Here is a 13,167-nt window from a genome sequence, read left to right as displayed (position 1 = left end):
TTTCTTAACCAAAAATGGTATTGATTGATTGTCAGTTTCAAAAATGTATTTTCAACGAAAGAGATGAACCTTCAAATAAAAAAAAATAGACTATTATAATATCACATAATTATAACATTATCATTATTAATATACGTATATATATATAATAGTATTAATATTTATATAATTTATATTTTATACATGAAACAGCATAACCTCAAAATATACGAATATCAAGAGGCGCGCGATCTATTCAAATCATGAGAATCGTCCGCATCGAAATCTGGAAATATTAAAATCCCAATCTCCTGAATTTATTTCAAAGCAGTTAGCTGTCAGCAGATAGATATATAAATAGAATCGACGAAGTGCTCCGACCGGCAATCGTGCATCTTCGAGTTTTCAAATTCAGAAGAGGAGAAATGGGTTGCGCGCGCAACTCAGTCATTTACAGCGTCTCCTACTATATTCACACGGACATAGCCCTGTCATAGTATTAGACCGCATCTCGTTTCAGATCTGGGATCACTGTCTAGATAGGTCTGGTCAGATGACAGAAATGGTCAGTGTCATTTGACGTCACTCCACAACTCCCAACTTTGGCATGTTGAGGTACTACGCTTGCGCCAGATGTGCGTAAGAGAAACACGGCGCGGCTTATTATTGCCATGTTAACGGGCTATCGCGTCGTGTCCCTCTTATGTAAACTAGCGCAAGCGCAGTAATTCTACATGCCAGAGTTGGGATCAATGCTCTGCTCCACATCTCTAACCTGTCAAATGTTTTCTGTCTCTCTCTGAAGCCCATTACCATGCTTTATTATTTTATTTTGTATTGTTCAAAAGACACTCTATTCGTATTTATATATTAACAGGCCGTATTAAAAGGGTAGTACGAAACTATATTTGAAAATACCTCTATTGCTGCTGTTAGGTTGGTAAAGAATTAGCATATCGCATGTTGGTAATGAATTAGCAATTCGATATTTTGCATTTATTTATTTCTGCTTTCCGATCCAAAACAATATTCTTTTTTCTCTTTAGGTGATGATACTTTATTTATTTGCGTTAAAAATTAAAATTCCTCAGGTGCATTATGAGAGGTTAAGAGTGCGTATATTAAATTTCGTTTACATTCACGATAATAACTCAGATAATATTGCATTTGAAACAAAATAAAAATAAATTTAGCAGTAATTTTCGGTTCTTAATAGTAAAACATGCTACTTTCTTCCAGTTATTCAAAAATAAAACTGGATTTTAAATCGAAATGTGTAATTAAGCAAATAAACAACAGACCTAACCTACAATCAACTGTACTCACATTAAATGTCTACCATTCAGGGCACATTTTGGAAATAGTTTCATCCATACGTTGCACTTTAATCATTATAAGCAATTCAATCGACGAATGCTAGATTAGTACTATACTTGCAATTATATTGGACGAGATTAAAAAAAAGGAAAATACTTTGAATTTTCAAAGACGTTGCTATATTCTGACCTGTATATTAAATTACAACTACCGCTAACGAAATGACTTTATATACATTTGTATCAAATTCATTACAGATTTTTCTAACATTGTATCTGTGGCACACATGACATTATATTCAAAATATTTTCATTGATTTATAAATTGTGCAATTCCTTTATCTTCTATTTAAAATTCGCTCATGACATTTACGTCATTTTAAATATACTTCATTGTCGTGTGCTCAATTATCCAATATGGCCGGCTGTAGTGGAGTTGCTTCCTATTAGTTAAGTTTCCAGTTGCGCGTGGTTAGACCATGTATGATTGGATTGCGAACTCCTCAGGGATTTCTGAGAATAATATAACAAATACAAGTTGTAAAAATTTAAGTAGATTTTGGAAGTAACAATCTGTTTGCAATCTGTTAAATACAGTACCAATAAAATTTGTAAATATGGGACCGCCAACTAAACCTTTATCTAAAAGCTGGAACACATACAATCGAGAATTTAAAGAAAAACGAAAGCAACGATGGGAAGAGAAGTTAGTAAAAAAATTCAAACAAAGGAATGTGGACAGAAGTGTGGAAGAATGTGGAGTAATTAATCAAACCCTGAGGATGGGTAAAAGTCCTGTCTCAACTATTAGTATCGCAGTGCCAGGTTCAATCATTGATAATGCTCAGTCCCCTGAACTCCGTACGTACCTTGCCGGACAAATTGCACGAGCTGCTTGTATATACAAAGTTGATGAGATTATCGTTTTTAATGACAAGGGTGACGTGCCGGTTAATGAAGACAATATAACAAGGAAGGATAATACTCTCGGCGAAGAAGGAATTGCTTGTTTGCAATTAGCGAGGATACTGCAGTATCTAGAGTGTCCTCAGTATTTAAGAAAATACTTTTTTCCATTGCATAAGGATCTTCAGTATGCTGGAGTACTTAACCCGCTGGATGCACCGCATCACTTAAGGCAGCAGGACGTGTCTCTCTTTCGCGAAGGAGTTGTTACGAATAAGCCCATTAAATCTGGTAATCATGAACAAAAATTCTATTAAAATAAGTTTATTGCATTTGTGGGATTTAGAGGGTAGCAACTGTCCAGTCGGCACCAAATTGGGTGATGCGTTTAAGACATCGTTACGACATCCTATGCACATGTCGTTACGCCCTAACGATCGAAATCTCAGAGTATATGATAACGATTCTCGGGCTCTGAAAAGCTCTGAGAAATTCTCCGCAGGCACTCAGGTAGATATTTTTAAACATCAAGACAGTTCGTTTAAATGGTCTGAAGGCTTGAAAATATCCTTTTCGAAATTGAAATAAGAATTCGATCATAAATAGCAAGCAGAGAGGCTATCTCAATGGAGTAACCTACACTCACTAAGGTTGCTTTTTTAAGGTTTTGTATTCATATTTCGAAATAGATTTTTTTTAGTTTCAAAGTATCGTAAATGGAATGAGAACGTCAGAATAGACATTTTTGAGTTCAACTCCAAAATAGTGTATAAGTATATAAGCTATAATTATAAAATAGGCTGCGTTCAGTCGTCCCTAATTTCAGGATAAATAGCATTTTTTTTATCTTGGGCTAATCATCACGAATTTCGGGACGACTAGCCTATTCTTACAATTTGGCTATTCGTCCCGAAAATGATGTATTTTATGATATTTATCCTTTAACTAAACAAAAATTACGCAATATTTTTCAGCCTTATCATCTCTAAAGTTTTATTTTAATACGATAGAAAACACTAATTCCTACCAACATCAAGATAATTAGGTTATGTTCAGGGGAATCTATTAAGAACAGGCTTACCACTAACTTATTTCAAATTTTTTTATTTAAATATCGAAATATACAGACAAATCATTGATGTTTTATTTTCAAAACTAAGATCATTAAGGCCATGTGAGCGTAACCTCAAAAATTTGACAAAAAAGTAAATCGAGGAATACTAAAATATTATTACATTAAATCATATATCAAATATAATTGATTTCACATAAACATAAACAGAAATACAGTAACAGTGCGCATTAAATAATGTATGTATTTTCTCCATATTTAGGTACGATTACCAATTCAAGCTTAAGTACAAAACTAATTTGTGTAATTTTTCACAATTTATATCGAAACGTAAAAATTCAAACTGAAATTTTCTTTATCACACCGCAGTTTTACCAAATATTTATTTCTTGCGACAGTTTTTGCACATTCAATATTTACTCTTTGGAATATTTTGGACTGCACACTCTTTATGACACCGCACCAAGCAGTAATCACAAAAAATGTGGTTCTCAATGGTAGTAGTATCATCACTATTTCTTTCTTCAAGGGACTTTATCCGAATTCCACTTATTACACATGCTGGAAAAGAGGTAAGGGCGTGGCTTGACATATATTTGTCACTAGTCACAGGGATATGACACACGAAGCATTGAAAGGGAGTATGCGTGTAACTTAAATAATTACTTTGACTAGTCAAAGGGATGCCTTCCTGCCCCATGAGGTGTTGTAAAAAGGGACAGGGTGCGCCATACATTATTTATGTAATCAGTCACAGGGGTTCCTTCCCGCCCCACGTGGCGTTGGAAAAGGGGCAGGGGTGTAATCTTAAAATATTTCTGTGACCAGTCACCAGACCCCCCCCCACGAGGTGCTAGAAAAGGGGCAGTGGTGTGATCTTAAATTATTTCTGTGACCACTGACAAAGGTGCCTTCCCGCTCCCCACGAGGCGTTGGAAAAGGGGCAAGGCTGTGATCTTACATTATTTCTGTGACCAGTCACCGGGATGCCTTCCCGCCCCCCAAGTGGCGCTGGAAACGGGCTAGGGGTGCTATCTTACATGATTTCGGTGACCAGTCACAGGGGTGCCTTCCCGCTTCCCAGGAAGCGTTGGAAAATGGGTAGGGGTGTAATCTTACATTATTTCCTTTAGCAGTCACAGCAGTGCCTTCCCGCCCCCATGAGGCACTGAAAAAGGGGCAGGGGTGTGATCTTACATTATTTCTGTGAGCAGTCACAGGGGTGCCTTGTAAAAGGGATAGAGGATGTGACCTTAAAGTATTTCTGTGATCAGATACAAGGCCGCTTTTCCCCTTATAAGATATTGGAAAGGTTTATGGGTGTGACTTAAATTATTTCTAGAAGCAAGTCCTATTTAAAGAAATTCTAAACTTTTTACCAATATATTCCTTATTTTCTCAAAAAAATGGTATTTACAGAAAAATGTTCATTACATAAACAGAGTATTTTTTTAAGGGCTTCTTACTTTTACTTGAAGACTTTTGGTGAATTTCTATTAATAACTGAAATTGATGAGAAATAACACTAAATAAAGCAAAATTCATAGCGAGATTGAGTGCAATGGTAAAAAAAGTCACTGAGTCACTTCATTATTTGTTTAGCACAAAAAAACGAGGTATAGTTTATTAACAAAAGATTGTTAAAGTTACTGCCTTCTAGTAAGAGGCTACATTAAACAAAATAATAATATAAAAGTAAGACGAGTAAACATGGTGACTCGCGCGCTTCGTAACAATTTACAGACTGACCCTGAGAGACTGACCACGCGAAACATAAACACTCATACGATACAAAAACAGAGAAACCGACATGAAATATCCGAAACAGAAATAAATAAATAAAAATATATAATTTTCATAGTTTTATCAAACTTCAAATGATTCGGAAGTACTCTCTTTTTGGAACTTCAACTCCACTGTTGGTAACTGGCTGCGCTGGGGAAAGGTCTTCTATAGCTTTCCTCTCCCTTCCTCAAAAATCCAAGCAAATTGGAGAGCTTCTAAAAAGATTTGGCTGAAAACGGTACGGGATACTTAGTAAGGATGGGGTTTCTACATATAAGTGCCGAAAAAGGATGTACACGTCCGTAATGAAATAAATAAAATAAAATGTTTGAATTAATTTTCTTTTCAAACAAAGTTATACTTTCACTTGACCCTGTAACTGCCCTAAGTCGATTAGTTCAAAATATTTCCAACGCAGCGCAAGTTGAATTATCACTCCCTGTTTTTGAACTGTCAGCAATGGGACTAAATGACTACTTAAACAATTTTTAGCAAATTAAAGGTTTTTTTTTCGTGCAAAATTATTGAAATTATAATAGTGACACTCATTTAATGTTTCAAAGCAGTTTTTCAAATATTTATAAATACTAAAGGGAAAATATAAAGTAAAAGGTCACGCAGTATTCTTAGCAAGGTACAGTATATTTTAGATTTGAATTTGAATAAAAAGGTAAATATTATAGTTGAAATTTATTTATGAAGAACATAATAAACTAGCTGTGAATCCGACCTCGGGTGTTACTTCTTTCTAATTTTATGGTGCTCATTTGATGAGCAATTTCCTTCCTCATTATGATTAATTAGAAAATATATTTGCTTCCTCATAGAGGAAGTCGACAAAATCTTCTAGGTCAATCAAAATGCTTCGAATCAAGTCACATTTTTTATTCTCACGTGAACTGTCAATTATGTTAATAAAAAAATTTTTCTGTTTCACACAGAGTTTTCAAATCGTATGAATGACCAAAAATTGCTTACTCTTTAATAAAATGTATTAATATTATATCAATCGATTCGTCTCGAACTAAGGCATCTTCTATCTTATTGTACCAACTTTTAATTAGGCTAGAAAGTATGTTTAATGATACTCATTTTGATTAATGCTAGACAATTTCGGGGTTTTCTAAAAGTATCAACTTTTTGTTTACTTTGTGGACATGACAGGAAATCTTTTTTAAAAATTTTGATTTTTTTAAGGATAATCATATAACCAAAAAACAAATGAGAAAATAAATTTAAAACAGAAATGTTTATTTAACTAAAAAGTTAGAAGAAAGTTGAAAATTTCAGAAAAAACAGCAATTTTCTTGCCCTTATCTAAGAGGATATAGTTATAAACAATAATAAAATAATTAAAGAACTATTTTTGCCTAACTTGCATTAATTATTACCATACTAAGTGAAGATCGGAGAAAAAGTTGATCATTTTACAAAAAAATGACAAAAAATATTGCGTCACTCTAAGTACAAAGTCGACAAAAAGTTGAAAATGTCAGAAAAACCGCAATTTTCGAGCATTACACAAATTTAGTATCATTAAAAATAATATTAAATGATTTAACCAATTAATTTTTCAACTTTAATTAATCATCCATCTCACTCTAATGGTAAATTAGACAAAAGTTGAACATTTCCGAAAAAAACCGCAACTTTCTAGCCTTATTGAAATTTAATATTATTAAAAAAATAATAAATTTTTTAAACAATGATTTTTTTAACTTTAATTAATTATTAATTCATATAAGCATCTAAATATGAGTATAAAGTAGTATTTCATGTATTGGCAACAATTTGCAGCAAAAAAACGTAAAAATTCATAAATAGCGCCAAAAATGCGCAAAACCCATTTTTTCACTTGTGAACGGTTTGGCTGAAATTTTGTCAAAGGTTTCCTTAAATATCAAGAAACATCTTTGACACTGGAAATTTTTCGTCTGCGAAACTTCCCTGCACTTTTTGCCGTCAAAGTCTTATGAAACGATTCATGGCGGTGATGGTTTTTAATAATTTTCATGTTGCAAATATCAGAAAAAAAATCTATTTTTAAAACTATTTGGAAAAAACCGAATTCATTTCCTCTTTACTGTTAAAAATTCCACTATTGAAATTTGTAGAATCTACATGAATTTCCTACAAAATAGTCCAATTGACAACCAAAAAGAATACATTTTTCAATCGAAAATGCAATAGTTTAATTTACAGTTAAAAAAATTAATTTTCAACAAAAGAAACAACGAATTTTCAACAAAAAATATTCATTTTTATCCCATTATGTATATGCATATGTATATAGATATACAATTTTTTAAACAATTTAAAAATATAATTCTCTGTACGGAAAAATTAAGAGTAAAAGAAAACTAATATATGAAATTCTTTAAGATAAATTTTGAATCTATTACAAATGCCGATCTATTACAGTGTGTTCATTTTAAGCATGAGTGGAGTCTTTAAACTTTTCAGTTTATTTTTCTTTATTTGTTTATACTCTCTGCTTTTCACGGGTTTGAGAGTCTCCATAAACATTACATGTATTCTTACAAACGAGCCTTATACCATCTTATGAACTATTCGCTTCATATCGCCTTAAATTATTATTCTTATTTGTAAACGCTTGCGACTTTGGCCTGGGCTTCCTTCTTTCGGACAAATTTTTCATTTTCTTTCTACACTGTGCCAACAGCACACTACACTATTCCATTTGCTCTCTTTTTAAATCTTTTTCAGGTATTCTGTTTGTCCCTGCCTCTTAACCATTCTATACCAGCAGTTGTGCCTTAAATCTGCGATTTTCCCCATATTTCCTCCCCTTGCTTTGCCTTCATCTCTTCTATTTCCTCTCACTCTCTAACACTCACTTGCATACCACATTCACACCTCATTTCATACCTCTCCTCATCCCATTTTGAACGCCTCACGTTGCCCCTCCTCTCTTTATCTATTTTTCTCGTCCTATTTCTTCCCTTAGCATATAACCAGGGCAGATCCAACTCACTCATATAACCTAACTCAAAAATCTCTCATGTAGACTTTCAACTCTCTTATGTTCTTTCCATCCTCAAATTTCCACTCCAAAGCTTAACACTGACTATACTAATACATTAAACATTCACACTCTCATATTCTAGTCATCCTTGAACCTTCTTTTTCCTATAACCCATAAGTGTCCCATTACTTTACTCGTGCATTCCAATCTCTTTCTCAACTGCAGCTCGCTTCCTTCTCTTGCTTCGATTCAAAATCCTAGGTAGCAAAACTTATCCACCAACTCCACCATCACGCTATTTATCTTCCATTCTTATTCTAATCTATCCCCTTTATTTCTGAAACATATAATCTTGGTCTTGTTCACTGTTAAAGCCTTTCCTCTCATATAGTGCTTCTTTCCTGCCGCTTGCATCTTTCACTCATATTCTTTCGGTAATATTCTTTTCATATATTTCCACTCCTTCTCATCCATCCACGTCTCACTCATCATTATCACATTCCATTTCTGCAATTCTCTCAAAAATCCTTTGTCCTTGTTTCTTAATCCTGACACGTTCCAGAACGCTACTTTCAAGTCGCTCTATTTGCGCTTCTCTCCTTTACTCTTTCCATTGAGGTCCTTTTGTCGTTTTAGAATCCCCCCGTGACACTTATATTCCACTTTTTATCATCTTTGCCCCCTTCATTCACTACCAGTTTCCTACAGTTCCTCAGTTCCTCTACTTCATCGTCCCAAACCCATATCTCTCCGTTGACCCATATCCTATTTCTGTCAATCCTTACCCTATTACCTTTACACCTTTTAGTCCCTGCCCTTCGCTCAATTAGCCACTTTATTTTCCTTTCCCGCTACGTCAGATCTTTGATTCTCTCATTTCTTCCGTTCAACAACTTCTCTATAACTTTATACTTATCTTGCTCACTCCCTAAGTTCACTAAAAACATACAATCTTGGCCCTCTTTCTTTCTTCCCAGTCTTCTTATTCCTTCCACTCTTACTTGCGTTTGCCTCGTCTACGCCATTGCCTTCTCTCTCTTTGCTATCACCAGTGTCTCCAGGACGTGGGATTTTTCGGCCGCCACCACTTCCCTTCTGGAAGAAACACATACAAAAGTAGCGTGTCGGTGAGTCGGCTCAGATACATTCTGCGAACACCGGCCTCGTGTAACGCCGAAAATGCACGAGCACAAACTTGAGCTTTCATGACTTCACGAATAACGTTCTAGCTAATCCTCGAAATTTATTCCGGTTTTGAAATCCTGGATTACCTAGAATCATTAGGCTTATTGCAAAGAGAAAAAATATCATTTAACTGTATGTAAATAGATATAGCACAAATATACATTTTAAACTGAACATTTTAGTTTATAGTTAAGTTTCCAGTTGAAACAATTGATTTTAAAACAAGAAGAAAACGAATTTTTGACATAAGAGATCAATTTTCAACGAAAAACGGTTACATTGTCAGTTTAAAAAATAAATTTGTAACAAGAACAATTGTTTTTAGCAAAATAGTTCAATTTCAAACAAAATACATGAACTTCAAACCAAGAGAAAATACAGGGTGCAAAAAAGTAGCGGAACAGGCCTGTATCTTAAGTAAGTTATTTTTCATTAAGTTCAAGGTCATTCCCATAGTAACTTTTAAGAAGGAACCTGATGGTCACTTTAGTTTCGACCTTGAGGATGACCTTCATGGTTGTTTCAAAGTCAACTTTAAAAAAATGGAAACGACCCTTTTTGACACCGGAAATCGTAAGAATGAAAAATTTCACATTCAAATATGCACTTAGGTCATATGTTCCGGATGACCTTAATGGTCACTCTAAGGTTACTTTAACTCAAACAATGGTTTGATGGCTATAAGAACAGCATTATTGGAAAATATTCCATAGCGGACAAATTTATGTAAGTATCACACGTTGATGAGAGAAAACGTTGACCTTGATCCTGATCTGGTGACCGTTTGAAAGTCACGACCGCTCATGTCGGTTAAATAAGTTCAATTTTTAGCGTTAACGAAGAACATTACCCAAGGGGTTTTTATGGTCGCTAAGGCTTAATCTGTATGTAATGAATGTGATTTTTGGTTTAACCTTGGATGTGAACGATGACCTTCATGGTTATTTCAAAGTCAACTTTTTTATCAAAAGCTTCATTTTGTCACCAGCAATCGAAATAAAGAGAAAATAAAGCTTTCCAAAGGTAAGCAGACCTCGTATAAACTTAAATGACCTTAAAGTGACCTTATCGTCGAATTCGACTTATGACCTAAATACATATTCGATTGTACGATTTCCCTTTATTTCGATTGCCGGGACAAAATGAAGCTTTTCATTATAAAAAAAAGTTTACCTAGAAATAACCATGAAGGTCACCAAGGTTATTTCCAAGGTCAAAATAGAAGTCGCATTCATCAAATACAGATTCAGCCTTAGCGACCTCAAAAATCCCTTAGGTAATGTCTTTCGTTAAAGCTAAAAATAGTCCTCGCTTACCCGAACTGAGCTTCCGTGACCTTCAAACGGACGCGAAATCAGGGTCAAGCTCACAGTTTAGACTCTCACCAACGCGTGATACTTATATAAGTTTGTCCACTATGGAATATTTTCCAATAATGCTTTTCTTATAGCCATCAAAACATTGTGTGAGTTTAAATGACCTTAGTGTGACCTTTAAGGTCATCCGGAACATATGATTGCCGGTGTCAAAAAGGGGCGTTTCCATTAAAAAAAAGTTGACCTTAAAACAACCATGAAGGTAATCCTTAAGTTCAAAACTAAGGTCACCATCAGTTTCCTTGTTTAAAGTTACTACGAGCATGACCTGGAACTTTGTGAAAATTAGCTCACTTAAGAAGATTTTAATATACTTACATTTCGCAATTATTTTAATATTGAATTGAAAATCTAGATTGTAAATTGTTTTAATTCTTAAAAATGATGTTGAAAGTAACTTCTAAACCTCTGGCTTTTAATTATTCAATAATTATTTTGAATTTTGTTGCATGATTATACATTCTTTTAAATATAATGATCTTTACATATAGAATATTGTTGATATTTTAAAGCTATTATACATTTTTAAATTAAATTTACAATTATAAATTCATTTAAATTCCAAGAATTTATAGAAATAAAATATTGGGCGACTTAATAGCAAATTTATGATGACGAAGATGGTAATTGAGAAAAATCATACCAAAAGCCATTTCCACAATATATTGTGAAGATTGAGAATTATATTAGGTACTTTTAAGAGAACAGGCACTTCATAGACATTTTGACACTTCTTGACATTTTGCTATCACGCTACAATTTGTGAACTTTTTCATACTTTGAAAAAGATGAGTAAAATGAAATTATAGGCGAAAACGTAGAGCATCTTAATTATTATTTAATCTTTGATTTTTTAGCAATTTTAAAAAATAGTTTCCGTGATTTTTATTAAAGATATAAAACTTTGAATGATTTCAAAAGATTTTTTAAGGTTCTAGAAATTAAATTTTTTTTAAATTAAAAACAATTATTTAAATTAAATTTTCAAACTTTTTGAGGATTTTGAACGATTTTTGAATCAGGAAATTTTTTTGTTAAGATTCCATAGAAAATTTAATATGATTTTTTATTTTTTAGTTATGCAGGTTTATAAAATTTTTGAAAGAATTCGAATAAGTGAAAGAGATATTTAGAAGTTTCGCTAAAGATACGTTAAAGATTTTGAACTATAGCTGCTGAAGAATTTTTAAAGGGTTTGAAAAAAAATCCTTATTTTTGTGGAGGAATTTATAATAATTTGCTAATATAAACTATTAATCTTGAAAGAATATTTTAAAATATTTTCGAAACAATCCCAAGTATTTAGAAAATTGTTGAAAAATATCTGGAAGATTTTAAGGTATTTTTTTTTATTTTGCAGAACTTTTTCTAATATTTAAGAAAAATTTGAATCATTAAAAAAATTTATTCAGAAGCTTTTGAACAGTTTTGAAGATAATAATTTGTAAATATTTTCAAAATGCTCAAAACAAAACGTGGATTTTTGAATATTTCGAAATCAAGTTTTTAAAGAATATCTAACAAGATTTTAAAACATTGCATAACATTTCCAAAATGGTCGAAAATGCATTTTTAAAATTTTCAGACAATTTTACGGATAACTCGAGTCATTTTAAAAGACATTTAAGAATTTCAAAATATTTAAGGGCATGTGGTACTTCGTCGTGGGATTAATCGGGTACAGTTCCCCCGGCTTTTTTCCCACAAAAATGAAAAATTTTAAAACTTAATACGGATATACTATAAAACATCATAAAGGACGTCCCCGAAATCTTTATTTAGGGTTAATACAAAAAAATGTATTCTGCTAAATACAAATTTTATACATGTAAACTATATCGCGGTTAGGATCGTTTTTCAGCTCTGTCATTTCGATAATGTAGGTGTCTGTCGTAACAATGCTGTTGGTAGCAAATAAACAAAGGTACCCAAAGAATAAGTATTCATTCAAAATTTTTATTTTTTATTATACCTTATTTTTTCCGTAGAATCATAATTTATCCACAATTTTTTTGTATTGTGAAAGATATTTTTTAGTTGAAAATACAAGAAGGTTGAAAATTAATAATTTAAGTTCAAAATTGATCTCTTTGGTTGGACATTCATATTTTTGTTTAAGGATTTAACTATTTTGTTTGGCATTAAAATACTTTTGGATTACAATATCAGCTATTATATTTTTTGCTAAGAATAAATGTTTTTTTTTTTGTTGATGATTCAACTACTTCATTAAAAGTTGAACTGATTGTCTAAAACGCCTTTTTGTTTGGTAACAAAATTGTTTATTTTTACATTCTTATCAGAGAAGGTATTAGATTTATGTAAATTTTGACCCCCACCCCCTACCAGTTTTGTGCGTGTGCATTATGAATGCATTTTGAATGCCCTACAGGATTATCATAACAACTGGTTGAGTTTCGCTAGAATATTCAATTGACACGTCTGGGTCACAGAGGTTAGAGATATAATTTAGAAGTTAAAAAACGGTAAGGCTGCTGTGTAGACCCTATTTGTAATGTTTCAATCGTAAAAATAACATTAGAAATGAAAAATTGATTAAGG

General features: G+C 32.7%; 1 protein-coding gene across 1 annotated transcript in view; it reads left to right on the top strand.

Moving 5' to 3' along the window:
- Nucleotides 1-1,753: 1,753 nt before the first annotated feature.
- LOC117176070 (putative methyltransferase C9orf114) overlaps nt 1,754-13,167 on the top strand; it is a 40,344-nt gene continuing 28,930 nt past the window's right edge. The window contains exon 1 of the mRNA XM_033366080.1: nt 1,754-2,492. Within this exon, the coding sequence (XP_033221971.1) occupies nt 1,913-2,492 (580 nt within the window). The 5' untranslated portion in view covers nt 1,754-1,912. The remainder of the gene's footprint in view (nt 2,493-13,167) is intronic.

The sequence above is a fragment of the Belonocnema kinseyi genome, chromosome 7, assembly GCF_010883055.1.
Source record: "Belonocnema kinseyi isolate 2016_QV_RU_SX_M_011 chromosome 7, B_treatae_v1, whole genome shotgun sequence".
Taxonomy (NCBI): domain Eukaryota; kingdom Metazoa; phylum Arthropoda; class Insecta; order Hymenoptera; family Cynipidae; genus Belonocnema; species Belonocnema kinseyi.
This window is presented reverse-complemented; position numbering and strand designations above follow the sequence as displayed.